At 44.6% G+C, this 27,826-nt stretch overlaps 5 protein-coding genes across 47 annotated transcripts; 4 read left to right on the plus strand and 1 right to left on the minus strand.

The window, feature by feature from the left end:
* Window positions 1-285: 285 nt before the first annotated feature.
* Window positions 286-4,940, plus strand: LOC109737004 (protein FAR1-RELATED SEQUENCE 5-like). Of its 3 annotated transcripts, XM_040394110.2 has the most exons (9): window positions 286-404; window positions 489-686; window positions 849-1,113; window positions 1,218-1,356; window positions 1,774-1,907; window positions 2,015-2,472; window positions 2,557-2,844; window positions 2,941-4,309; window positions 4,442-4,940. In XM_040394110.2, exons 1-6 carry the CDS (start codon window positions 340-342, stop codon window positions 2,036-2,038), a joined length of 825 nt encoding a protein of 274 aa, XP_040250044.1. In that variant the 5' UTR covers window positions 286-339; the 3' UTR covers window positions 2,039-2,472; window positions 2,557-2,844; window positions 2,941-4,309; window positions 4,442-4,940. The 3 variants fall into 3 exon arrangements, with proteins under 3 accessions (XP_040250044.1, XP_040250043.1, XP_020151826.4); XM_040394109.2 differs by having other exon boundaries at window positions 1,218-1,907; XM_020296237.4 differs by lacking the exons at window positions 286-404; window positions 489-686; window positions 849-1,113; window positions 1,218-1,356; window positions 1,774-1,907 and having other exon boundaries at window positions 2,039-2,472.
* Window positions 4,941-8,294: 3,354 nt separating this feature from the next.
* On the plus strand, window positions 8,295-10,115 carry LOC120967858 (uncharacterized). Its single transcript, XM_073504754.1, has 4 exons — window positions 8,295-8,443; window positions 8,568-9,391; window positions 9,507-9,638; window positions 9,731-10,115. The coding sequence occupies exons 2-4, from the start codon at window positions 9,194-9,196 to the stop codon at window positions 9,860-9,862; spliced, it is 462 nt and encodes a 153-aa protein (XP_073360855.1). The 5' UTR covers window positions 8,295-8,443; window positions 8,568-9,193; the 3' UTR covers window positions 9,863-10,115.
* Window positions 9,633-20,647, minus strand: LOC109736994 (uncharacterized). 40 transcript variants are annotated; one of them, XM_073504727.1, is made up of 18 exons: window positions 20,275-20,430; window positions 19,401-20,171; window positions 18,825-19,082; window positions 18,440-18,644; window positions 18,252-18,320; window positions 17,083-17,431; window positions 16,805-17,000; window positions 16,615-16,707; window positions 16,278-16,534; window positions 16,112-16,187; window positions 15,966-16,004; window positions 14,546-14,676; window positions 13,268-13,366; window positions 12,610-12,780; window positions 11,031-12,533; window positions 10,821-10,903; window positions 10,627-10,719; window positions 9,633-10,514 (listed from the first exon to the last, which is right to left on the minus strand). In XM_073504727.1, exons 2-12 carry the CDS (start codon window positions 19,647-19,649, stop codon window positions 14,662-14,664), a joined length of 1,806 nt encoding a protein of 601 aa, XP_073360828.1. In that variant the 5' UTR covers window positions 19,650-20,171; window positions 20,275-20,430; the 3' UTR covers window positions 9,633-10,514; window positions 10,627-10,719; window positions 10,821-10,903; window positions 11,031-12,533; window positions 12,610-12,780; window positions 13,268-13,366; window positions 14,546-14,661. The 40 variants fall into 40 exon arrangements, with proteins under 40 accessions (XP_073360828.1, XP_073360852.1, XP_073360844.1 ...); XM_073504751.1 differs by lacking the exon at window positions 15,966-16,004 and adding an exon at window positions 19,194-19,303 and having other exon boundaries at window positions 10,821-12,533; window positions 19,392-20,171; window positions 20,275-20,647; XM_073504743.1 differs by adding an exon at window positions 19,194-19,303 and having other exon boundaries at window positions 9,633-10,719; window positions 10,821-12,533; window positions 19,392-20,171; window positions 20,275-20,647.
* Window positions 10,582-13,261, plus strand: LOC120967857 (uncharacterized). Of its 2 annotated transcripts, XM_073504753.1 has the most exons (10): window positions 10,582-11,126; window positions 11,219-11,320; window positions 11,430-11,558; window positions 11,672-11,749; window positions 11,837-11,938; window positions 12,069-12,152; window positions 12,277-12,366; window positions 12,442-12,546; window positions 12,645-12,822; window positions 13,011-13,261. In XM_073504753.1, exons 1-10 carry the CDS (start codon window positions 11,009-11,011, stop codon window positions 13,228-13,230), a joined length of 1,206 nt encoding a protein of 401 aa, XP_073360854.1. In that variant the 5' UTR covers window positions 10,582-11,008; the 3' UTR covers window positions 13,231-13,261. The 2 variants fall into 2 exon arrangements, with proteins under 2 accessions (XP_073360854.1, XP_040250055.2); XM_040394121.3 differs by having other exon boundaries at window positions 12,277-12,546.
* LOC120968985 (uncharacterized) lies at window positions 13,259-14,418 on the plus strand. Its single transcript, XM_040396023.1, has 4 exons — window positions 13,259-13,384; window positions 13,505-13,761; window positions 13,852-13,927; window positions 14,007-14,418. Exons 1-4 carry the CDS (start codon window positions 13,259-13,261, stop codon window positions 14,109-14,111), a joined length of 564 nt encoding a protein of 187 aa, XP_040251957.1. The 3' UTR covers window positions 14,112-14,418.
* Window positions 20,648-27,826: the final 7,179 nt, after the last annotated feature.

Here is a 27,826-nt window from a genome sequence, read left to right on the forward strand (position 1 = left end):
CGCTCTCGATGCGTGGACGAACGAGTCAATGACGCGTGCACGATTGGATTTAATGCTATCATGTGCGTACACGACAGTGCAGTTACCCCGCCGTCCGAGTTAACCCGGTTTTAACAGCCCATCTTCGAGGTGTTCCGTCAGTACAGAAGTGTGGTAGCGGCCCATAACCTATCGCCGCCGCCGTCCGTTACGGAGACGCCGTTGCATGAATGGGTAGTTGGGTGCCCAGCCGTGGAAAGTAAATGGGTACCCAACTTTCGGCCCACGGTCGTCTAGTCGTAGGTAAACAGTAACACAAATATATCCTCTTTCTCTCCTTGCCGCCTAGACCAGGAGCTCATGGCTATGCAGATGGCGACCGCCGGAGATGATGAAGCCGACTTCCTGTCAGATCCCGTCGACAGGTATTTTTTTTCAGCTCCTATCAACTAACCCGTGCGGTATTAGCTGGTTTTAAGACCTGATCTGTTCTATCCTTCTGGCACAAGATTTCCGCTCTCAGATCTTGCTGCGGGACAGCCCTTGTTTGATAATGAGAAGTACAAATCCATGGAGTGTGAGCCTGCTGAATCAAGCATTGGTGATGTAGGAGATGCTCCGGTCAACAGCAATTGCGGTGCAATTGCCTTGTACGCACAAGTACCTGAGGAATCTACCACGCCTGAAGCCCTAGGCTGGACAAAGAGGTGCAACACTGTGCCCAATCTTCAGTTACCATTACATGCGTATATAACATTTTGTCATTGTATCTTATTACGCACTGGTTAACTATCCGATTCCATGGATTACATATATAACCAAAAGTGTCCAAACGTCATGCTTCATATGCGTTCTTTTAACTAATGCAGAATCCGTGTCGGGGCAGCATCTAGTGAGCGCCACCCTTGTGCTGACAGGGTGAGTGCTTTGGAAGAAACCTTACGAAGATATGCCGAAAAGAAAACTGACACTGTCGTAGTTCCTGCTATGGGTACCAAATTTGATTCACTTGGAGATGCCTACGATTTCTACAATCTCTACTCATGGGAGATTGGTTTTGGAGTTAGATACGGGAAAAGGCGGCTAAATGTGGGAAGAACAAAATGTATGCAGGAGATAGTTTGTGGATGCTCTGTAAGTGCACTTTCTGAAAATCATTGGCATATATATTTGGCCTGCCTTGATGTTACAGAATAATAAGAATATCGCCACACGGGCAATTGTTGTGTTTGCTGCAGGGGATACCAAAGAAGAGTAATATAAGAACTTGCCGATGCAGATGCCCTGCAATGATAAGACTGCTTCGATCAAGCGGCAATGGCTGGTACATAACTGAGTACAGGGCAGATCACAACCACGCGCTGACTGAAAAATATGGTGAGAAAATATACTGGCCTTCACACAAGCATATTGACATATACACGCGAGATGTTATCAAGCAACTCCGCGAAAATAATATTAGCATTGGAAAGGTGTATAATATTATTGGTAGCTTCTTTGGTTCAATGAGCAATGTACCATTCAGCAAGAGAGCGTTGCGAGGGCTGTGTGGCAAGATCAGCAGAGAGCAAGCTGACAATGATGTGAAGAAGACCGTCGATGTCTTTGCTGAGCTGGGAGCAACAGATTCTGGGTTGTACTATAGAGTACAACTTGATCAAGACAGCCGCATAAGAAATTTGTTATGGTCAACCGGAGCTAGCAGAGCACAATACCACTATTTTGGAGATGCCATTACATTCGATACAACATACCGCACAAACATGTATGACATGCCATTTGGATTATTTGCAGGAGTCAATAATCACTTTCAGAGTATCATTTTTGACGGGGTGCTAGTCAGAGATGAAACAGAGGAGAGGTTTGAATGGGTCTTCACTGAGTTCATCCGCATGATGGGGGGAAGAAGCCACAAACAATACTCACTGGTAAGTAGGAGGAATCCATAACTTGCTGCCAATCAACATGTTCATGTTCAGTTACTGCACATCGTCGATATACTAATATTACTATGTGTCTTTGTGCATGTCTGTAGATCAATCCCGAGCAATGGAGTTAGCTATAAAGAAAGTGATGCCAGATACTACTCACCGTTGGTACAAGTGGCATGTGCTCAAGTGGGCAAAAGAATTTCTTGGGCAACATTACACAAAGCGAAGCAAATTCATGTCAGAATTTCACAAGATAATACATCACATGCTCACAGTTGACGAATTTGAGACTGCATGGAAACAACTCATTGAAACATATGGTTTACAAAAACACCACTATCTGACCCAAATATATGAAACAAGGAAAAAGTGGGCAAAGCCATATTTCCATGGCAAATTTTGTGCAAAGATGACAAGCACACAACGCAGCGAGAGTGCAAACCATATGTTGAAAACTTATGTCCAAGCTAGTTTCCCAATGCATCTGTTTGTTCGCCAGTTCATGAGGCTTCTTTTTGATAGAGAAGCAAATGAGAACTATGAAGAAAGAAGAACAAAGATAGTAAGTTTGATAGAAATGTGTCCAAAAGTTTGTATTACTGAACATTTCTGTCAAGTTTGCTATCTAATGGTCGAACATGTGCAGGTAGCCCCGGTGCTGAAGCTGAAGACACCAATCGAGTTGCATGCCAGCAAAATCTACACACGGGCCATTTTTGAGAAATTTGTAGAAATCATATGTGAAGCAGGACAATACAAGGTAGAAGAAGTTAGTAAAGGGAAAACATATTTTGTGAACCGGTACCATCCAGAGAGACATGAGCAGTGGTGCAGGATACTATACAAAGTTGAAGTTGTCAATGAAGGAGAAAAAATCATATGTGAGTGTGGAAATTTTGAACACACTGGACTGCTCTGCTGCCATGCTATCAAGGTGAGTTCGCTTTTTAGTTCATCATTCTGCTGCAGCAACATACCCTTCTGGCTTAGAGAAATAAAAACTGATGTTGCAACGGTGTGCGTGTGACAGGTGCTTGATTTCATTGGCATAGACCATATACACGCGAATCATATTCTGAAGCGTTGGACAAAGGATGCAAGGGATATTCTGCCAGCTCACCTCTCGTACCTTCAGAAGGATAGCATTTCTGTAAATTCAGTAACGTTCAGGCATGCAAATGTGTACACACATGCACTTGAAGTGGTTAGACTATCGGATGCAAATCTAGAAGCATATGAGTGCGCGATGGAGATGCTTAAGATAACAATGGATAAACTGACACCCATTGCTGCTGTGCGTGATGGATGGGGATTGGAAGACAGAATTCAACAACTGACGGATAAAGGTAAGGAAGCAGCAGCAGAAATAGCACCACTAGTTAGTAATACAAGTGATGTTGAATGCAGCGCAATTGGGGATTTCATTGGCCTAAAAGCTCCAGAATGGAAGAGAAAGGCTGGCCGACCAACGACAAGCAGAGACAAACCTCCGTACGATGATCGGGGCTGGAAAAGCAAGAAGTTCAAGAAGGCAGCGGGTGGAGATGATGCTGACAAATGTGGAACAAGCAAGCGAACTCGTTTTTGCAGTATATGCCGAGAACCTGGGCACAAGAGCACCACCTGCCCCCAAAGAGGAGATCTGCCTCCAAAACAAAGGAAAGAGGCAAAGTGTTCAATTTGTGGCGTCGGTGGGCACAGAAGAAACACATGCAACAATCCAAAGGTTGTTCTGCATGTTGTTGACAACACTAATCTGCATGAAAACGCAATTATATCATCTTCGTAAGCACAAGGCATGCTATTATCTCCATGTAAAATTTGAGCTTATCTGTACCATGCATGTATAACTATTCTGTGTGACATGTCGGTATGGCTGTCAAGTCTGTAGACTGGGACAAATTACTGTCATAATAAAAACAAGTTCCTACTGCCACCATGTACATGGTAGACTCACTTGTCGTGGAGGCCTCATTTTGACCGAGTACAAGTAAGCATTCATTATGCATCGCAGCAAAACAGGCGTTTACGTGTCAACTGAACCCTGGTGTATGCTGTGAGCGGGAATCCCCCAAGTTTGAATTTCAAACTACATGGGCGCGCTCAGCGCAATGAGCTCTACTTAAAGCTTGCCACTCCTACGCTGTCCAAGAGCCTGTAGTGTTCTAATCTTCCATCCTTCTCATCCTCGCCGTGCTATCTCACATCAGAAAAGGAGAAGAGGGAGAACTATTTGTGCTACGGCATAGATGTCTGCAAGGGTGTCGAGCGGATGCTCTCTTACGCATGTTTCTTCAAGCTCTCCTTGCGATGCACTAGCCGCCACAAGCAAGCTTGATCAACAGTCAGTCGGGTCTGCGGATGATGGAGGGTTCTCCCACAATACAGCGTCGATTGAGGTACGACTGCGCCTAATCAGTTTGCAGATTCTGATCTTGCCCCCTTCCGAGCTCCAGACATGAATATTTCATGTGGGGCTTTTGCATTCGTGTTACGACTGCAGATCTAACTACGTTGACTTATGCGTGCAGGCTTCAGTTCACGCCAGAGCTGAAGGTGAACGAGTGGAAAATGGAGATGCCGAAGAAGAACCTGAAGTGCATTCCCGGCTTGCGGTCCTGGAAGAGGTGGCCACTCATGATCCAGAAGAGCAGATCTTGTCTGACGGAGACAAATGCACTTACACGGGCAGCTGCTGCGGATCAACCACCAACTGCGTTCGTCAATCAAGCACGGACATCAACGACTACGCCAACCCATCCAAGCGCGCAAGGCTTGCTGAATAAGAAAACTTCATGCAGTCGTTAGAGCCGTCATTAGTGTTAGTAAGCAGAAGTTAGTGCCGCGTCATCGAGAAATGCAGCCTCCCTAGTATGCTCAAGTACTAGTGGATTTATCTTTGGTTTAGCAAGGAAAAAAAACTCCGCCCGGTGGACAAGTGTTTGGGTTGATGCAGGTGTTGCGTTAGGTGCAAAAATAAAGTTAGGTTCCGCTTTGGACAAAATGAATTAAATGACTTGCTTCGGCTTCGATAGTGATTTCTCTTTTCTTCATCTGTATTTGTCTGTCAGGACACACGTTTGACTTTATACTTGCCTCTAAATGACATTGTGTTACGGTCTACGTGGATACTATTTACACACTGATTTTTTTAAGTGTATGATGTAGTATTGTCAATGAGATCAAAATTGAGAGAAATGATTTTTTTGGGGGGGGGGGGGGGGGGGGGGGGGGGGTTCAATGCTCAAACTACATGTAGTTGGCTACCTGGTAAAGTTGATCATATTTCTCCGGCGTGCATCATAAACAAAAAATTGTAATTAAGCCCCGAGTTCATTCCATTTTCGTCACCGCTTAAAACCTAATTTCGTACATATGCCTTCAAATTTATCCGTTGCAACCAACTCGAACACCAAAATGAAGTATAATAACTATGACGAGTGCGTGCGCGACCGTCGTTCGATTGTATATGAACCGCAAACGATGCCGTTTGACTGAAAATTGCTTCGAGAGATCAGAACTTGTGGATGAGGGGTAATCTTGAGTCAACCTCACACCTCGGAAGTCAGTTCGGCATGGGAAATTCTGGTGTCTCTTCCCGGCTCATGATTGTCTATGTACATATCGTCCACTCTGCCCTATCAAATGTTAACCCCATTCCCGCCCTCTGACCAACCTCCCGCCACATCTCCTCTCCCCAAACTACACATATTAGTAGTTACACGGCACATTTTATCGATGGGTGACTTGGATCCCCGTCGGATTACTTTGCATGCGATACTTCGAGTGTGTCAAGCATTAGATATATGTAGACTGCGGGGCATATTTCATCACTGCGGGGCATGCTACAAAATTTTAACTGGCTGAAAAAATAACTACAGCCCTCTTGGCATTGCTTCACTATGCCGATTATAGACACACACCTGCACGTAAAACAAACTGCTAGAGGCACAGAATACTCCTTCATGGAATAATATATGATGAAAATCAATTGTTTCAGAGCGGCTACAAAAAAACTATCTCTGAGATTAGCACATTTTACCCCCTTTGACACGGAGAGTGATTCGGCAAATCAACTGAAATATTTTGAATGTTGTCCACATTGATATCAAGTATGCCACTTAACATAATGTTGGGCAATAATTGTGAACAACAAATCAACCGTTTTTCATACAAATGATATCAACTAGTGTCATTCTCGAATTATTGTTAGACATGGTCCTCAGGGTCCAACAAGGCATATGCATGTCATTCTGTATAGAGGTTCACGATGCATGTGTATTAACCTATGCTCGTATCTATTATGGATAACAAAAGTGATTGAAACAAAAAAAATTATGTTTCCAATGATAAAGCAACGTATGTTGTACTACATACAATATTGATCAAATTTTGCAGCATTCAATTTTTTTCCCGTACATAAGCCCGAAGTTCAATGGATTTCGATCGATCCTTAAACCCTAAACTTATGCACCTACCATCCAATTTATGCATTATAACCAACTAGGACTAAAGGGCTGACATCCGACCGTATATGAACACCAAACGATGGCGTCTGCTTGAACATTTCTTCAAGCGAAGCGAAATTTGGCATGAGGGGTAATGTCGACTCAACCTGACACCTCGAATGTCAATGCAGCCTGTTAAATGGCATTGCTTCTTCTTAACTAATGGTTGTCTATGAGCATGCCGTCCACTCCGGCCTACCAAAGCGTCACCCAACCTCCCTCTCCAGCCCCCCACCCCCCTCCCCGGCACTGCCAACCTCCACACCACAAACTAAATAGAGTAGTACTTACACACTAGCTTCTACCAATGGGTGCATTGGTATCAACTATCCCACTTATCATAATGTTGGGTAGTAATTGCGAAAAACAAATCAACCATTTTGATACACTGACATCAACTAGTTACATTCTCGAAATATTGTTAGTCATGCTCCTCATACTCCAAAAATACATATGCATGACATTCCGTATAGAGGTGCACGGTGCATCGGTGTCAACCTATGATCGTACCTATTAAGGATAAGAAAGGTGACAATAATCGATTTTTTCGGTTTTCAATGCTAAGGCTACGTATGCTGGACTACATAGATAAATTGATCATATTTTTTCAAGCGTTCAATCTTTTTTTCCTTGTACTTAAGCCCCAACTTCAATGCAGTTCGATCGATACTTAAACCCTAAACCTATGCACATACCATCCAAAATATGCATTACAACCAACTCGAATACCAAGATGAACTGAACTAACTGTGACGGTTCTATACATGGGTGACATCCGATCGTATATAAACACCAAACAATGGCGTTTTATTGAACATTGCTTCAAGCTAACCAAAATTAGGCATGACGGGTAATCCCGACTAAACCTCACACCTCGACTGTCAACGTGCCCTGTTAAATGCCACTACCGGTTCCCATCTAATGATTTTCTGTGAGAATGACGTCCACTCCGGCAATACAAGCGTCACCCGACCTCCCTCCCATTCCGCCCAACCAACCACCCCCCCCCCCCCCTCCCCCGTCCGCCCACCTCCACTCCAAAAACTGAATAGAGTCTTATTTACACAATTCCACTGACTTCATGGATGGCAAAATACACCATTAACTCCGCAAACATTTGTACTCCTGAAATAAAATATTAGCCTTTTGCTGTGCCCTAATGCATTTAGCGATGAACAAGTTTCAATGATTTTAAATAAAATCGGGAAAATCATCATTAACGGCTTGCGCGGCCAATTTAACCAGACACTGCCGCGGCACCCATCCCGTATTAATACAAAAAACCCAGGTGGATTATGACATGATGTTGCCAAAACTGGAAGCACACTAACAACCCCGATTACTTTTAAGCGCGCCGTGCCATGGGCGTCGTGTTTTAATCGCGTGTCCTAATGGCACCCCCTGCCGTAGAAAAGTCTATGCATGTGTGCATGCAGCATACAGGCACGAAGGGGACCGAGAAATCCAAGAGAACCGGTGGCTGACAAATCCGACCAAACCCACCATGTTGCACTGCTGCTACAGTACCTGGAGCAATCCTCTCCCGAGGAGCGATTGGCATTATTGAAGCTGACCAACCCACAACTGGAATCCGGCTGTGCGGCGTTCGCTCGCAACTCGTGTCCAGCACACCAGCTTCTGCTCAGGGATGCCTCGCCACGTGCCAATCTTTCCCCTTTCTACCCCTGGCTGCACCGCGCACCGTCGATACAAATTAGGAAACGTGCGTTGAAAGTCATCACACCCCGTGGGAACGCGCAAACGATAGCTCACTGTGACTGGGCCCAAACAACTCTGAGCCGTGGTACAGCAACTCGTGCCTCCACTGCCGAAGCCCTCTCCAACCTTATCTACTGCATCCGAACAGAGTTGCTCTGCTCCAGTCCACTTGTTGTTCCTTCTTCCCCAAGCGCTCCTAAGAGCTCCTCGGTCTTTCCTCTGCGCTCCTCTTTCCTCCGCCGAGACTGAGATCGACTCTGCGCTGACATCCGATTCGGAAAACTGCACCCTCGTGCGGGCGAAGAGGTAGCTGGCTGCCTTTCCATTGTTCTCATCTATGTCTTGCACACTTTTCACTGTTGCATGCTCATCCAAAATCTGCATCTGAGCTACCTTCTCATCCGATCTGTGGCTCCATGTTTTAATGCAGCGCTTAGCTCGTCCACCGTGCGCACATACCATGGCTCCCCTCGAGGAAGCGAACAACTTCGAAGCAGATCCAGATGGGCTGGCTGAAGACGTCGAGCTAGCGCCGAGGAGGAAGGGTAGCGGCCCTCACAAACCAACTGGGTTGGAAGGATCCGATCCCAACGACATTCCGTCGGTACGATGCGGCTTCACTGCTTCTTACCTGAGCTCCCTGTCGCCGATGCTTTACCCTCAGGTGACAAAAACCGAGTTGGGATCCCTGTTGACAGTCCGCAGTGCCTGTGGTGAGGATAATAAAATGTACTGGACTCTCCTCATGTGCGTCGACACGGAAAAAAGAGCCCTCAAGTTTCCAGATGGGGAGTTTAGGGTCCTAGATGACCCAACAATAGAGTATATTACGGGGATTAAGTCAGGGTCTACAACCATCCTCGTAGGTGTAGAGAACCTGGATTTTAGATCAGAACGACAGGCCGTGCGGAAGCTGCTGGGTTTAGATAGTTCACTTAGGGGGAAATCAAGGTTTCCGAGGTTTTTTCGGTGGTTAGAGGCATAGATCCGCGTTCCGAAGATAAAAAAGACTTGGATCCAGCCAACGTGGGCTACACACTGCTGGTATGTGCCACGATGGTTGCACCACAGGCCAACTCTACGTATGTCCCAGATGAAATACTACATTGCGTCACAAATCCAGATATTATCGGATCATTCAACTGGGGGAAGTACATAGTTGACAACATCATGCTAAACGCAAAACGTGTGCAGCATCACCACAAGGACAAAATAGGTGTCTGCCTCATGGGAGGATTCCAACTGGTGCTTCAGGTATGGAATCGCTCTACGTGCGTGCATGGCTAATGCAAAAAGCGTTTGTCCTTTTTCATCCTTGTCTATGATTGCCAAAAAGCTGATGCTCTGTTTCTTGTCCTCATTCTTTCAGGCGTTCTTCGCTGAGTGGATGGATTTTCAAACTAGCATGACGCCAAATGTTTGGCCGCGTATATCTGCATACTCAACGGAAATCCTAAGAGAAATATTTATTCTCGCAAGGGATCCAAAACACAGATTCAAGGTGACACTTTTTGCTCTCTTTTTTCACGAGTTTGTTTCATTGTCATGCAAATTATACATGACTACAATTATAATTGTTAACAAAATATGCAGACAAAAGCTGAAGGGGCACTGTCAGAGACTAGATGGTATATACATCCGATCCTACTACGGGCGAGCATGATTTCAATGCACACTGTCCAGGCTACTGCTAATCAGTTCATCAGCTCTGTGGTCTGCAATTAGATCAGAAAAACCGCAATTCATTTCGCTAGAAATCACACACCTCCAGGGCAAATCCTGTCAGCACAACACCAAGAACGTTGCAGCAGCATTGTTAACCATATTTCCAGCGACCTATCTTCAGTCGCCTCTGCCATGTACAAAGAGTTCATGAACCGACTTGCTGCTGCAGAAAAAGCTCGCCTTAACACACATGCTATGCATCTAAACCCCAGCCCTCTGGATTGCACAGCTACAGCACTAGTAGTTACCCAGGGTACGTATGTTCTCATACCAAACTAATCTGCACTTTATCATGTACGGCTCTTCTTCTGACGCCAAACCTTGAATTTTCGTAGGTGTACCAGGACGACAAGATGTGCCATCACCGAGTCTTCCTCAAGAACAAGCCTTAGCAGAAGCACGCAGAGGGGAGCGATCCTTCACTGGGAATGTTGCCCATCTTTCTAGTCCAACATTCATAACCCGTACGTCTTGTCTTGCTCCTGTTGGTGAAAGTCGGCTATCCTGTGTACAATCTCTAACTTATATATTGGTTTCCTAATACAGCCTTGCAGACACAGCACCCTATGGAACATGCAAATGCATGCGCTGAAACACTTCTTCAGCTGGCCAGTAAAGTCTCAATACCTTATGAAAAATTTATCCACCGTTTCTGTTTCTCTCCAACAAGAAAGGTGCATCAATCAAGACAATTAGACTAAATCTCGTTCCATCAACAGATCACACAGAAAACTATCTTGAGAGGACTCCTGAAGCTCGCCTACCTGAACCACGTATTGTTGGAGCATCACAGAATCTTATCATAAGAGACGCCTCCTGCCTCCTTGCACCCCGTGCTCTTCGTTTTAATGACATCTCTGTAAAAAAGATTCAGCCGTGAGACATAAGTAAAACAACATTGTAAATGCAAAACATACATTCCATGATCTTCAGTGCAAAAAAAGGTTTTCAAAACTACCTGATCGTTCTGCTCACATCTCTAATCTCTGTGCTTCTGCAGGTGTGCTCTTATCACCACATTGCCCAGAACCACCTTACCATCTGCGGAGACGGAAATATGTGACGGAAGTCGCAAAAAAACCAGCATGGCTAGTAAAACGTCAAAGGTCAGGCGCTGAAAATATAACAGGGTATAAGAAATACAAAATGTCTACTGCTGTCCAACCACCTCACAGTGAGGGACCTAAAACAGCGAGATCAGCCCCTGATCCAACTACGCAGACTAGTAATAATCGCCAAACTGCTCGTCACAGACATCTTTCAGGTTAGCCAAGCTTATATCGTTGCATGCTTTCCTGTTGTCATATTCTAAGTTTCATCATCATTAACTCTAGCTCTTACTCTGTTCTGAACCAGGTCCTTCAAGGATTACTAAATACAAAGATCGTGTAGTTGCATACAAGCGTCGAGAACGCTCACAGAGTGCCATTTGTGCTATACTTGATCAGCAGCTTGCAGGTTGACTTTCCTTCTAGTGAAAGTACTCTGAGCAGCTTTGTTTAATTGCTGCAACTATACTGCAACTGTAAACTCAGATTAACCGAGCTTGAACTAACAAAAAATGCAGGCACCCCATCAATTCCATCCATCGCTGCAGTGACCACAAGACCATCATGCCAACAAATTCCTGCAAATTCTCCATCACTGACCCTAGCCATGCAAGATGCAGCAACGACACAAACGCCCATGGCTTTAGGTGCATCATCACCTTGACTATTTACAATGCACTTCTCGAAAGTGATACACTATCTAATTTTCATCTTCATGCTCATTTACCATGTATTGACTTTGCATCTGATGCCATGGCAGGAAATCCACCACTTTGGGATTCAAGTCCAGCAACAGCTATGTGCAATTCAAGTCACCATGATGACCTGCTTGCAGAAGGTAACACTTTAAACCCATCTATGATCTGCCAAATAAAAATAAATCCATTGTGCCAATAGCAACAAAACTAACTGGCTTCCTTAGCAGTTGCCGGTTGTGCAAGTTTCTGTGCTACCACTGTGGTTCCAACTACTGGAGATGGTGCTACCGTTCAAGCAGAAAATGTTCATACACTGATCCACAACAGAGGTACTTCCCTCACCGTCAATGCGCAATACTGATTGATGAAAGCATAATTTCTTGATTGCCTCATCCAGTGCAATGATTTAATGCTTCGGTAATATTGTGACTCACTTCCATACAACTCCAACCGATGCAGATGTTGATGGGCATACGGGTCCACGGAATACAAATAATGGCAATGCTGTGTCTGCCTCTGCTACTGATGAAATCCCTGCCAAAGGTACAGCCATCTTCTAATGCTTCATCATAGCTTATAACCTTTCTGTTCCTTTCCACTTGTGGTGATCAGCCAAATTGGTCGAAAATATGACTCCTCTTTCTAAACTCTACTCACTACTCAGCAGATACCACGCAGGCGAGCTTCCCAAACAGCACACCTCTCCCAGCAAATGCAGCTGACACTACTGGGATGCAAAAAGAATACCCAGATGAAGGTACCATTCTCCTGTCTTTACACCTTTGTGCAAAACATCATCAGGACTGCAGAGAAAAAATAAACAAATTTCCAGTTGCAGATCGCAGAAGCACATCTCCTTCTCCAAACACAGACTCACATGAAAATATATGCGCTCATCCTACAAATACATCTCTGACTCCGTACCTGATCGGCGATGGTAAGTTCAATCAAACTCACATCCAGTTGGCTACGATAACTTCATCTGCAACAACCAACATACCTCTAACAACAGAAACCTGTTGACTTCTAATTCAGATGTTCCTAGCAACTGCCAAGCGACCGGCGATGACCTGCCCATTTCAGCAACACCAAAGATCGAGCCAGACGTTGAGGTTGCAAGATTTCTGAGGATAATAGCAGACCAGCCCTCTTACTTCAATGTCTATGACTCCTACCAGAATATGGAAAATACAAAAGATACTGATCGTGAGAGGTCATGCACTGCTCCTTATTATATCACAATTGTCTTTTCATTCAAACTAGTTCCCTATCTTGAGCAACATATATCAAAATTTACCAACTGCATCATAAATTTATTAATGCCTATATTCGTTGTCACAGCTTGTGGCACCAAAAAACTATACTATATACCTGACCAAAACGTTTCCATGCTATCAACAGGAAATGGATTTCGTTGAAAACCCCCTTATGCCTGGATATGACGGGCCATGCTATCTACCGGAGTTATGGAGCAGGAAAAATAATGAAGAACAACGGCATGAAAGTAGCTGTTCATGTTCTAACCACAAAGGACAACAAATTGTACCCAAACAGAAAACCTCGCTGGAGAAGCATAATTGGCCCATGTTTTGCGGTTAGTCTCATAAAACACTTTTCATAAAATAAAAAAAGCTTTCACTCTTGCTAAAATGACTTACTTCTGCTGCTGCTTGCAGGAGGAATTCGCCAACAACCCAGAGAATCCCAACATAGACAGATTCTTCTCAATGTTCGATGCAACCAAACTCCCCTACAAACTGGAAGAAACAAAAAAGGTAAGCACCAGCAAAATCCACACACTCGTAACTATGAAGAAAGGAGCAAGCACATGATGAGGAGGGCTTCAAGTTAAACGCCCAATAACAAGAACTAACATCTCCCTTATTGTTTTACAGTTCATGATAGTACTCGTTGTCGACGGGGGCTGGTGCGTTTATGAGGTTGACATAAATGAGAGAACACTGCATGTCATGGATCCAATGATGGCCTCATCTAGGAGGGATGATGTGGAGAGGAAACACAGGGAGAACGCTGGATTTATGCTCCACTGCCTTTGCAAGTGCCTCCGTGAATGGTATCCTAATTGGCATTTCACAACTTATCCATGGACTTACAAATACAACAGCGGCATTCACCACCGCAACTCCGACAGGTCAAGCCATATCCCATAAAACCCTGAACTAAACTCCTGGATGCCTATTTATTTAGATTATTGCCCTAACTTTCGCCAAAAACAATTCAGAGCCGATAGCGGGTTCTACGTCATACACTACATTCGGGAGTTCGATGGAGTTATGTTGCACACGGCTCCTACAGATGTATGCTGCCACTCATTGTCAAACTGCTTCTGAACTTGAGTTACCTATTGGGCATAACTAACCATACTATGCTTCTCAGGACCTGATTAAACATCTGCGCAAGGAGATGGCGTATGAAGCACTGAGACTGAAGGGCAACAGTGGTGACTTCCCGAACAACCTCTATGCTCGGATCCTAGAGTAAAAGTTGATCCAAGACAGGTAGATGTGAGCCATCGAGCATTTCATCAACCTATCTATTTCACCTCATCAATTATCGAACCTATGGTTCAGGTAGCAGATAATAGTGTCACCACAACTATTTCTGCTTATGTATCCAACTTTGGTTTACAAGACTTCTATCTGTAATATGGGCTAAGACTATGGCTGCTAAGCTTAATTAGCTCCTCTTTCATTCCAAATACTTATGTCTGTAATATGGGCCAAGACTACGGCTGTTACTATGCTCATTTGGCCCTATCAGCATCTAATGAACTAGTATGCTTATCTTACATATGTTGCCCACGGTAAAAAGTTTGCTTGTCTACACTTCAAGTATGTTGGCATGTTTTTTTCATTTAAAAATAGTAGAACAACTTTTGGCAACATGTAAAAGCACATTATCATACTTGCACCCACCTCGTGCACGACGGCTGGCAAACGCCCCGCATGTCAGATATCTTCAAGCTGTGGGTGCCGCCAAAAAATACAAAGATCCAATCCAAGATTGCCTCTTTCTCAAGGAATTGCAAATTTCAAGATAATTTTTCCTACAAAACATGGATGCGTGTGTGTGAACAAATCTATAAAATTCAAAGTATATCGAAGCAGATGTGCCACATTCAGAATAAACACTTCTTTCCACAACACACTCGAGATGATGTAAAAAGATAATTCCATTAAAAACTTTTAAAAAAAATAACTGAAAAAATTGTTAATAACTTGGACTGCCTTTCCTATAAACCACACTACGTATGAAGCAAACAACATTCACATGCTGGCATCGCAAACGTAATAGTAAGTATCTCTGACTAAGGCCCAGTTGTTTTACCAGAATCCGACCCCCTACCCAGCTTTTGCCAGAATCTTTGAGCCCTGTTTGTTTTACAATCCTATCTAGTTAGGTTCTAATTAGACAAGATTGAAAAACAAATGGGGCTCAAAGATTCTGGGAGAAGCTGGGTAAAGGTCGGATTCTGGGAGAATCCCCAGATTCTGGCAAAACAAATGGGCCTAAACCTACTTGGAAAGAATTATATACGGCTCGATTATTTTCTCTCTAGAAAGTGCACCAAACACATTCCAACCATTTACTAGTTCATAAAAAAACCCAAAATACACTTGTGCGAAAATAAATGATTTATATTTCCCCAAGAGCGAAATACATATGAAGCAAAAAACTTGACAAGCCAACATAAACCATAAAAAAAAGACTGCCATCAGTCTGCAACATATGCTACTACAAAAAAAAAATTGTCGCTGACCTACTTTTGACATTGGAAGTTGTAACCGCACATCTTAAAAAAATTGGATAGCAATCCTAATTACGCATCACTTGTAAACGAAATCTTAACTACAAATCTTTTAAAATGCATTTCTTCACGCCCATCCAGTACTCACTCGACATTCGCACTTACACATAAAATAAAACTCCCCTATGCCGACATCATGAAACGATATGAAAAAATTCTCGTTCGTCTCTAGATATGTAAATCACTCATTCCGAAGATTCCTTTGTATGACAGAAAATGTACTACAATCTAGTTACGAAAAAACTTAAAATCATATCAGTTCAACCACAAATAACACAAGATCCATACATAACATACGTCCACATACTTAAAAAGGTTGCCACGTCATCAACAATCCTAATTTAGAAAACTACATGCTTCCATGCAAGAGTCATGCAACACATCACACATATCATCCTTCGTCCTCAAATCCTAAGTCCACACAAGACACAATCAAACAGATGAGATCATTCCTCATCTTCTTCAAGAGCAGCCCGTAAGACATGATCAGCAACAAAATTCCCTTGCTCATCCTGCAGACGAAATACCTCGAAAACAGTTGTTTGTCGGAAAGTATCCAAATTCCTCTGCACATTTTCATCAAAACCATGCATATAACATACATCTACACTGACAAAACAAATAAACTGCAACAAAGATTACAACATAGTGTTCTAATGGGAAATGCACTTACCTTCGTCAGTGGCCACGTCATCTTTTCCCCATCATAGTGCCTAATTGCATGCAACATGCACATTCCAGACTCATCCCTGAATTGAGACATGCAAACAAAAAACACCCCCACAACTTACATCCATCCTTCAAGTCAAAAATAAGGAGAAATGTGCTTCCATGTTTACCTTGTGAAAACCTCACGTGTTATCTTTGGGGACTTGCGCTTCCATCTATCTGATGTACAATGCCATCTTGCAAAGAACTCATTGAGACAACTGAACAATGCTTCATGTATCTGAGACACAGCCTCCTGGTGCGTCGCATGCCGCTTTTCTGCTCCCACAGGCTGAGCACACAACGGATCAAGAATGTGAATCTCCTTCCTGATCATGTCCCACATATATGCTGCCCATCCATGATCAAGAATGACTGGGGTATAGAACTGCAGGCAACACACCCTACGTAAGACATGGATGCATGCAAAACTGCCACCTATTAGGCAAAACATGACCAGGTAATTACCGTCTGGCATGCAGTTATGTCATGGTGCGCATGTGCAATTTGCAACTGCACCGCCTTGATATGTGCAACCTTTTCCCCGGCAAGAGCATGTGTCTGTTTGGCCAAAAAAATAACAAAATTAGAAAACAAAATACTGACCAAGAAGTGCTGACCGAAACAAAAAGCATCTATGTGCAAAACAAATACTGACCGAGAAATCCGGTTCAAGAACTTCCCTCCACAAAAGATACTTGGACACAGCTTGGGCTTCGACATCAAGCTGATTAAACCTCCTTAGTGCAAGCACAGCTACCTCGTGGTCAAGTGGATGAGCCCCGAAAAATTGCTGCTTCACACATACGGCATTTACACGTAGCATCCGCGGGAATTTGTGCTCAAACCAGAGACTGAATACAACATACAAAAATTAGCCACCTTATTCTGCTGTGCAACACCGATATGAGAAACCGTGAAAAAAACTATTCTTACCTGTCGAGGTCAGAATCATTGTCCCTGGAAATCCACGTGCTAAACTTGTTCACCAAAGAGATTGGCGGAGGCTGTGGTAGACACCCACTTAGCCATGGGCTGCGTGCAAAACTTGCAGACATCGCATACTTCCTTTTGGGCAACGTGGCTTCCATATTCCCAAAGTAGACTACATTCGGCTCTTCTTCAGCAGTGTCATACAGACTACGAACCGTATCAACAATTACCTGCGCATAAAGTCCAATTATATCTAGTGTTGGGTTCCTTTCTTCCATGACTTGGTTGTCAACCACTGGATTATCATACACAGGTGCCGCGTCTAGGTGCTCTGGTGAGCCCATCTTCAGATCTATCGCAAGCATGACACCCCCATGTGAGCAAATGTCAGACCCAACTTCAAAACAGGACAAACTACACATAGCATTATGTACATACAGACGCACACAGAAAATAACATGCTCTGCTCACCTCCCGCTTCTTCAGTACTAAGGATGGCAATTTTACCCATGGGTACGGGTACCCGCGGGTACCGTACCCGCATGGGCAGGGTATGGGCACACTTTTATACCCATGGGTAGTACCCATACCCTACCCGTTAAGTCATGGGTAGGGTACGGGTACAACCTTCTACCCGTGGGTATACCCATACCCTGCCCGTATGTGAACTAATTTAAGTTTTCATCAATTAATCATTAATTTGTCACGTGACTCGTCTACTCCTATTGAATTATGAGTATGTTGTGATTTCTAAATTTTGATAGTGGCCATTTACTCATCTTCCAGTTACTGAGCTGAGATAATTGATTTCTTTGTCAAATGTGCTATGAATGAGTGTAAAATTGTGAACAACTTATGTACTATTTGTTCTACCCACTAGGTACCCAATGGGTACGGTACCCGTCGGGTATGGGTATGGGTAAAATTTCATACCCGCGGGTACGGGTATGGGTAGAATTTTGTACCCACCTACTATACAGGTATGGATATGGTATTGCTCTACCCTGCCCAGACCCTACCCATTGCCATCCTTATTCAGTACCAACCCGTATCTTCTTTCTAACTTTTTGTTGACAACCATCCTTGCTTCCACTACCACCTACAACACCAAAATTGAATTACCATATATCCAATCTAGTGTTAGCTCCATGATATTAACACAGCTACAGTACCTTCCTCATCAGACATCTCGAGACGACGAGCAACCGTCCATAACGCCTTCTGCTCTATACCCTGCGCATCTGCACCATCCAAAAGGCAAAACAACGCAAATGGTGACACTACCTCATCATAAAAACGAGCAGCGTGCGCCCTGGTAATTTTCAACAAGCTTGAATCAAATTCATTAAAAAAAGTATACCTTCGGATGACTTGTCAGACCAATTCAAAGAAATACACTTTGACCTGCCGCGCTTCTCACAACATCTGCATCGATCCCGAACAAGTGATACAATTCTATCAGCAAAACTAAGCATGTCGGCCTGCATCCTACTCCGCAGCAGCGACATGCTCAGCGTGCACTTTGCATTCTGTTGTTTCAGCATCAGGCTCAGCTCCTCGAGAACCTGAAAATTGCACGCTGCTTCAGAAACATAGCAAGCATACACTCATCCACTCAGCAGTCCTCCACACAAAGATCATCAATAAAATAGAAAGGCCACAGCAACAACCACCACACCCCCCAACCCCCCAAACCCCCCTCCCAACCATCATTTTGGCAATTCTCCACACAAAACAAAACATACCGGATCACCGTGGCAAGACCGTCGAAGATGATTTGCAAAATCCCTCGGACCAAGAGAATGATACGCCGACCTCGCATCACCTAGTGAGTCTGCTCGTGTCGTTGTTGCAGGTACAACCAATTCCGGAGTCCGCTGTTTCATCCTGACAGACACCTCAACATTTGGGTATCTCCCTGAGGCTGACGTTACATCGGCATCAATGAAGCCTTGGCTCCTCACATCCGGCCGCGTATAGCAAACTTGGTCCGCCGGGCGCAACTGCTTAGAAAAAAAGGTGAAAATAAAGAAAACCATGAGTCAAATAGTCACGGCTTTTCCAGGAATAACTTCCCCTGAGTAAATCTTGGCCCATAAAAATAAAAACCGTACCCCTGCAGGGACATAAGACTGAGTGTTTTCTGTTCAAATCGTTGCACGCGCGGGAATACAGTGTGTGGCATGTTGAACAACCCAAGCTCAATGTTATCGAGCAAGAATATCTGTCCAAAACGAAAATTGCAAAAAAATTCACTAACAAACATTACCACCTAAAAAAATATCAAGGCAATATGTAATGACTATAAACACCTTGCACACCTGGAAGAAGAAGTGGCAGGCAAACAGATGGACCGTGGCTGCTTTGCTTTGATAATCACTCTGCACCTTCGATACAGCTGCCAGAAGCTTCTGGATACCATACTCACACCAATTGAATTGTGCAATCAACTCCGGGTTAGCTAGAGCACCCCAGAAATCAATTGTCATTGAGTCATACTTCGTGCACGGTGCTATCAGGTAACCCATCACAAAAATTACAAATGCAATCTGAAAGCAATCCTTCTCCATCTTACTAGAGTCCTCAGAAAGCTCTCTGTTTATAAAGCTTTCAACCGCTTTCAAATTCTAAGCAACTGAACCATCCATACCAATTGTACGCTTTATGAACTGGATTGCCGGAGCAGCAATTTGTGCATCCCTTCCACTCACGTCTCGGTTCCCACACGGGATGTCGAATACCTTGTGGAAATCTTCGACTGTGAAAGCAATCTTCTTGTCATCATCTATTTCAATTACACGACACCGAGCATTTACCTTCCTCATGACCCAAACACTCATTTTCAGATCCATCCTTGTAATCATCGGCAACTTCAGGATTCCACCAAATCCAATCTCAGATACGAGCCATCTCTTGTATTCATCGAATTTGCTAACTGCATCTACAACACGCTTGACTGACTGACGAGATGTAATGACCGGCTGATCTTCTGGCAAAACACGTAGATCCCCCGCCTCCGGCAAGCTCTCTTCCATCTCCTCCTCACACTCCATGCCATCAGACAAACCCTCTTTCTCCTCTTCTTCGTCCATCTACAACAGTGCATAGGCAGTGGATGCTCACCAGATCTCGCTACTAAAAGATATGGAAAACTGTATCCAAACATACTTGGTTCTCCTAAATGAGAAAACTTACCATCGAATACAGCCACGACGACGCGCGTAGCCCTGCACCTAAGAAGCTTCAAGACTTCCACCACCGCCGGCGACAGCAGCTGCCTGACGGCCACCAGATCTGGTCACCTTGTTTTCAACTGCAGCTCCTCCTCTGAAGACCGCAAATGGAAAACCATTCGCAGAGGTAGGTGAGCCACACAAAAGTAGGGCTGGGACGCGGATAAGAGGCCAGTGGACCCATGGGCCGGCCCACGAGATGACTGGCCATGGGATAGAAGACAAACTCAGTTGCAGTACGCTAGGGCCGACACCTTTCAGACATGCGCAGCCTCTACAAGACAGCCCGCTTCGCTTCTTCACCATACACAAAGGCTCCGAGAAAATGCCCACATCTGCACTTTCTCGCACATAAACCAATCAACATAAGCTTAACCTATAAGCAAGATAATACTTGATAAATGTTTTGCTGGAGTTAAACATGATACTATTTAGTAATATTTGGATGATGCTAGTACACCATAAGCAGTACACCTCCAAAAGTACACCGTCACTGTGCGCTTCATGGGTACAGCATCGCTCGGTGCTCACCAACACACTTTGACCACCTAACACATGTACTTAGTAGCTTAATTTACATAGCACTTAGCACTAATGCCAGCGAGTCTCTCTCGCATCTTCACCACGACACCTAGTTCAGCACGCGCAAGACAACATCCGCAACCAGCAGCATCAGAATGGCCACGCCAATCACTAGATTTGCTACCGACACCACCAGATTTATGGATGCAGCATCGGCGACGATGCCACCCTGACGACCGGCGACTGGAGCCGCCGCCAGCATGTATCCTGCCACCGTACTTGCCAAGGATGTGTTAGGTTGATCTCTCTCCCGTTCAAGCCCAACGGGTCGAACGGGCCCCTGACTCGCGCCCTGATCGGGGGCGCCCAACCAAACCATGGTTGGTGGGCCCCTGTGACCCGCGGTATATAAACAAAGGTGGGGCCGGGGCGCTATTCACGAGGTTAATCGCTGCCACAAACCCCACCAACAATCCCTACCAATCTAGGGTTAGCGCGGTGCTCAGGGGAAGCTCCACCACCTCGCCCACTCTCCGCCATCGCTGTGCGCCCCAGCACCACGATGGCCTCCGGCTCGAGTTCATCCGCTATTGGACAAGGTAGGTTCACCGGATCTACTAGCCTACTCCGATCCAAAGGTCTATCAATGGTATCAGCCAGATTGGGCTAGTTGATTTCGGTACAAAGAAACAAAAACAGAAAAAGAAAAAGAGATCCCCTTCCTCAAGAACCCTAACAGCAAAAAGAGGGCAAAGACATCTCAAAGAAAAGTTGCGCCACCGCTCCAGCCGCGCCGTTCCTCTCGATCCCGGATCGCATCGGCAAGCCGAGGATCCGGGAAGAAGAACCACCCCACACGGGGCAAAGGGCATCGCGGACAAACCGCTCGACGGCGGCGCGCTCACCGCAAGGTGGACGTGCAGCCGGCGAGGGGGATGACCACGACGCCGCCGTAGAGTGCTCTGCCGTCGTCGAAAACGAAGGGGAGCAGAAGGGCAAAGTAGCCTCGTCCTCTCTGCCACAGAAGGTGGAAAATGGAGCGGGGAAAGGGAAGGGGGCTCGTGCGCGGCTTGCGTGGCGCGGTGGCTTCACATCGTCGCCGGCGGCCAGCGGAGCCCCAACTCCGTTGCAACACAGAGAGAGACAGAGGCGGGCGCGAAGTGGAGCAGAGGTGGATGCAAGCTCGACCCTCTCTCTCTCTGCCACAGGAAAGGAAGGGAGGCGTGGCACGGCGTGGTGGCTTTTCGCCGCCGTCATCGGCGACCGGCGCGACGCGGTGGCCAGGTGGCCAGAGAGGTGGCGCTGTGGGCGAGAGGCAGAGGAGAAACGGAATGAACGAGATACGCTAGGGTTTCCATCAGCGCGACCGGGCGCTGGTTTTGATCCAGCGAGATCCGCGCTGGACCGTCGGATCGTCACGGACGGCCGTGATCCAAACCCTAAGTCGCGGCTGGGCCGAAAGTGGAGAGCGGCGCGCTGGGCCATGGCCAGCCGCCGCGGGCGCGCTGGGTCCAGGCCGGCTGGGCCGCGCGCTGGGCCGAGGCCTTAGCCGCACGCCGTTGCTGCTGTAGATTTTGTCCAGTTTCTGGGCAGATTTTAAATAGCTTTCCTATGCAATTTTTTTCAACGAAAATTTTGTCTAGAAAATAGAAAAGTGACAGAAAAAGTTTCTGAAAATGCAAAAAGAAAATTTTCAGAAAATAAATGTTCATGAATTTTATAAAGAAAATTAAAAAAGTTCATGATTTCTTATTCGGTCAAAGAAAAGTTTATGTAAAGCTTAAAAAGTTCGTGAATTTTTATTCATATTTTTACGCTGCGTAAATAAATATTAGTGTTCTCTTACAAAGAAAATAAGAGTTTAGAAAGAATTATGTTTTTAAGAGCATGTTAAAGTGATTATTAAAGTGAATATGATTATGTTATTTTTATGACCAACGTTGTTAATAACATGATCATGTTTTATTATTTAAAATAAAAGTGCTCTTTTAAAAGTGAATAGAACTAAAGTAAAAGATTAAATTGTTGCTTCTCTAATGCATTTTTGAACCAACCGGTAAAAATTGCTTAGAGAGAGTAAAAGAGTACAGATTGTTTTTGAATAGAATATTGTAAAGTTTCCGCTGCAAAGTAAAAGTTTTATCCTCCAATTAAATTGGAACCAACGGGAAAGTTTAATTGGAAGAAATGCTCTAAACAATGTTTTTCCCCTGTGGGTGAAATAAGATGCAGATAGTTTCCGCTATGACAAAAGAAAATATGGTATTGTTATTTTCTAACCAACGTTGATGATAACAGTGCTATAATTCTATGAGTCTTATGTTCAAAGTTTAAATCTCTGATAAGTTTTGTATCAACGTGGTCAATTTTCAGAGAACGGATAAAGATCAAGAAATGCTCTTGAACTAGAGAAATGTATATTTCTTGTTCCCGCTGCAATAAAGTTGATGGTGAAGATTAATTCTTAGCAAAGTTGTTTAATAGAAATACTATCATCACATTGTTTATAAGTTATATGCATTATTTCCATTTCCGCCCAACGGTGATATGAAATTAATGTATAAGGATGATGTTTATTCTAATTCTGCCACAATGGTGATTTAGAATATAAAAGAAAGTTTCAAAAGTTTAATGTGCATTTCTTTTAACCAGACCAACGTAGGGTTATTTTTTATGCCCATCATTGTTGATTATTGGCTAAGTTTTCTCAGACTAAAAGTTTTGCATGCTTTCATTCGTGAAAGCGAATGGCTGGGTACTTGTGACCCAAAAGATGACCAAGAAAAGTCATAACGTGAGGGAGTATGTTCTCTCTAAAGAATGGCATAAAAAGAAAAGAGATAGATCATTCAGAGTCTTGGTTGATGAATGTCTTTCATGTACTCTCTAGGAAGAAGTTTTTTCAGTCAACATGATTTGAGATGAAAAAAGTAACATGCGTGTTTAATTTGACCAACGTCGGATCAAGCATGTGTGTCAAAGAGCATTCAGATTTATTCCTAAATTTGATGATTGAATATGCAGTCAAAAGAGCCAATTCTGGCATTTATGTTCTCTTACAGGGAATTACCCGCATGGCGGGAAAAGATGATTATGATAAAACCTGCATGGCGGAAAAAGTCTGGGAAAATACCTGCGTAACGGGGTAAAGCTGACATAATATTATGTCAAAAAATCCCATATGGCGGGAGAAATTCTGGCAAGAGAAAAATATGATAACTCATGTGATTTTAATGTATCCCACTCTGAGAGAAAAGAATGGATTAGCTGAAAGGCGCAACCGTACACTTATGGATATGGTGCGCAGCATGATGAGTTATTCCAACTTGCCATTGGGATTATGGATGGAGGCGCTTAAAACCACCATTCACATTCTCGATAGAGTACCAAGCAAGTCGGTGCCCAAAACACTGTACGAGCTATGGACAGGACGGGTGCCCTCCCTACAACACTTCAAGGTGTGGGGGTGCCCTGCTGAGGCCAAAATGTTTAATCCAAAGATTGCAAAGTTAGATCCCAAAACAGTAAGTTGCCACTTTATTGGCTATCCAGACAGATCAAAAGGTTTTCGTTTCTACTGCCCTGACAGATATACAAAATTTGTAGAAACGAGACATGCAGTCTTCTTAGAGGACGAAATGATGAGGGGGAGCTTGGTAGCTCGGAAAATTGATCTTGAGGAGAAGAGGGTGCATGCACCTAATCCGATGATTCAGGAGCCATTTTTCTCACTACCAGTTGCAACTCCACCCATGACAGCTAGGGGGAAGACCCGGAACCTGTCCGTCAGGAGCCGACTGAACCCGATGTTGAGCATGAAAGGGAGGTGCAACAGCAAATTTTAGAAGAAGTGCCAGAAACTGAGGCCCTTAGAAGGTCTACAAGACCAAGAAAGTCAGCTATTTCTACTGACTTTAAAGTTTATAACACAGAAATAGTTCATATGGAAAAAGATCCCACCTCATATGAAGAAGCCATGAGAAGCCCTCATTCATCGAACTGGATGAAGGCAATGGAAGACGAGATGAAATCGATGAGTTCCAAAGATGTTTGGGACTTAGAGGAAATTCCCAGAGGAGCCAAAATAGTAGGTTGTAAATGGGTCTACAAAATTAAGTATGACTCTAAAGGGAATATAGAAAAGTATAAAGCACGACTCGTGGCAAAGGGATTTACACAAAGAGAAGGGATAGATTACAATGAGACATTTTCTCCAGTCTCATGTAAGGATTCCTTCAGAATCATAATGGCATTAGTTGCTCATTTTGATTTAGAGTTACATCAAATGGATGTTAAGACGGCATTTCTGAATGGTGATTTAAAAGAAAAGGTCTTCATGAAACAACCCAAGGGTTTTATCATGGAAGGCAAGGAAAATATGGGATGCCACCTGAAGAAATCCATTTATGGATTAAGACAAGCCTCTCGGCAGTGGTATCTAAAGTTTAATCAAACGATTAAAAGTTTTGGATTTAAAGAAAATATTGAGGATAATTGCATTTATGCAATGTTTAAAAATGGGAAATATATTTTCCTAATCTTGTACGTGGATGATATCCTGCTTGCTAGTAGTGATGTTAGTCTACTACAAGAAACAAAGAAATACTTATCCTCAAATTTTGACATAACAGATCTTGGTGAAGCATCATATGTTTTGGGCATAGAAATTCACCGAGATAGGAACAATGGAGTCTTAGGACTATCTCAGAAGGCATATTTAGAAAAGGTTCTTAAAAAGTATAATATGCATGCGAGTAAAGCCACACCTGCTCCAATAGTCAAGGGCGATAGCTTTGGGAAATTCCAATGTCCCAAGAACCAGTATGAGATCGATCAAATGAAAGCAGTACCATATGCTTCGGCAGTTGGCAGCTTACAGTATGCACAAGTGTGCACTCGCCCTGACTTAGCTTTTATCACCGGGGTACTCGGTAGATATCAAGAGAATCCAGGCCTAGAGCACTGGAAGATGGTAAAGAAAGTATTGCGTTATGCGCAAGGCACGAAGGACTACATGCTAATATACAGGAGAAGTGATTCCCTAGAGATAAAAGGGTATTCAGACGCAGATTTTGCGGGGGACAGAGATGATAGAAAATCCACGTCAGGATACATATTCACCCTCGCTGGGGGAGCTATTTCGTGGAAAAGCTCCAAATAGTCGATAGTTGCATCATCCACGATGTATGCAGAATTCATAGCATGCTTCGAAGCCACAGGGCAGGCGATATGGCTAAAGAAATTTGTACCCGACTTGAAAGTGGTAGATTGTATTCACAAACCACTAAATATGTACTGCGACAACCAGCCCGCGGTATTTTACGCTCACAACAACAAGTCGAGTAATGCTGCCAAAACAATAGAGATAAGGTATTATGTTGTGGAAGATAAAATCCAAGATCAAACTATAAGTCTCGAGCATATAAGGACAAAAGATATGCTTGCGGATCCGCTAACGAAAGGCTTACCACCCAGTGTGTTCAAGGAACACTTAGCCGGCATGGGTTTAAAGGAAAGCCTTATGATTCCTGGATAGGCCCAAAAGGAACAGAATTTGTTTCTGAACATAACGTATGTTGTAGCTGTATGATTCTAACGGCAATTAAGCCGTGACGATGAAACATGCTCTATGTACCAATATGTGATGAAACAGATAAACTAGAAAGTATAAAGTTAAAAGTAAAGTTGAGATCAAGGGGGAGAATGTTAGGTTGATCTCTCTCCCGTTCGAGCCCAACGGGTCGAACGGGCCCCTGACTCGCGCCCTGATCGGGGGCGCCCAACCAAACCATGGTTGGTGGGCCCCTATGACCCGCGCTATATAAACAGAGGTGGGGGTCGGGGCGCTATTGTTAATCGCTGCCACAAACCCCACCAACAATCCCTACCGATCTAGGGTTAGCGCGGTGCTCACGGGAAGCTCCACCACCTCGCCCACTCTCCGCCATCGCTGTGCGCCCCAGCACCACGATGGCCTCCGGCTCGAGTTCATCCGCTGCTGGACAAGGTAGGTTCACCGGATCTACTAGCCTACTCCGATCCAAAGGTCTATCAGGATGCAGCCTGCGACACCTCCGGTGCTCCGTTCTGCTGCACGTGATGAACCTGCGCCGCCTGCACAGCTTGAGCTCCAGCCGCCTGCCCGCCCTGCATCTGACCAGCACCGATTTGCCCCCACTGGATGTGCTGTGGCAAGATGGGCCGCGTAGGCTTCCTCCCATCTGTAAAAATCGCATCCACCCCCCGATGGCTGCCAGAGATTCACGAGAAAAAACATACGTTCGTGACAACCTAAGCAAGAAGAAACATCGGAAAAAAAACTGCGAAAACCAAATCCAATAGACTGAACTTACGTTGTGATTCCGGCACTTGTAGAATCGCAGGCCGGCGTTCTGCCCGCGCCGCGCTACGTAGGTGACCACGTTCCTGCCACAGTCCGGGCAAGGCACGATCTGCAAAACAGCTGGATCAGCACCTGGATCTGCCATCTATCCGACCTAACTGTTCTCTTTGCTGCAATTTGTGGCGAACTAAAAGAAACACTGCGGCGGCGGATCGGCTAGGGTTCCTCCTTCTCTCGATTTGGGGATAGAATGTGGGACAAACAAACAAGTACCCGTGACATAGGTTAGAATCATAAGGTGGGCTGGGTTAAGTACATCGGTTGGGCCGGAGATGGGCCGCCCATCGCGACCACTTCCCGTGGTACGGTACATACATGTACAGAACAGGAAACAAACAACCCGTCACGAAATCACCGTCAACAGCATTCTAACGTCGGATCCAACACCGTCTACCACTCCGTCCCGTGACCGTCGGGTACACACATTAACTCGCCTTACCAACAGACGGTCCCACCACGAAAACCACGCATCTCAGGGGAAACGAACGCCTCCAGACACCGATAGCGCGCGAGCTCGTCCGCGTCGATCAATTTTCGTATTCCTCCCTGTTATATCTCAACTGTTCTGTGGATTTCTTTATCTGCTTCC

The sequence above is a fragment of the Aegilops tauschii genome, chromosome 7 (assembly GCF_002575655.3).
Source record: "Aegilops tauschii subsp. strangulata cultivar AL8/78 chromosome 7, Aet v6.0, whole genome shotgun sequence".
Taxonomy (NCBI): domain Eukaryota; kingdom Viridiplantae; phylum Streptophyta; class Magnoliopsida; order Poales; family Poaceae; genus Aegilops; species Aegilops tauschii.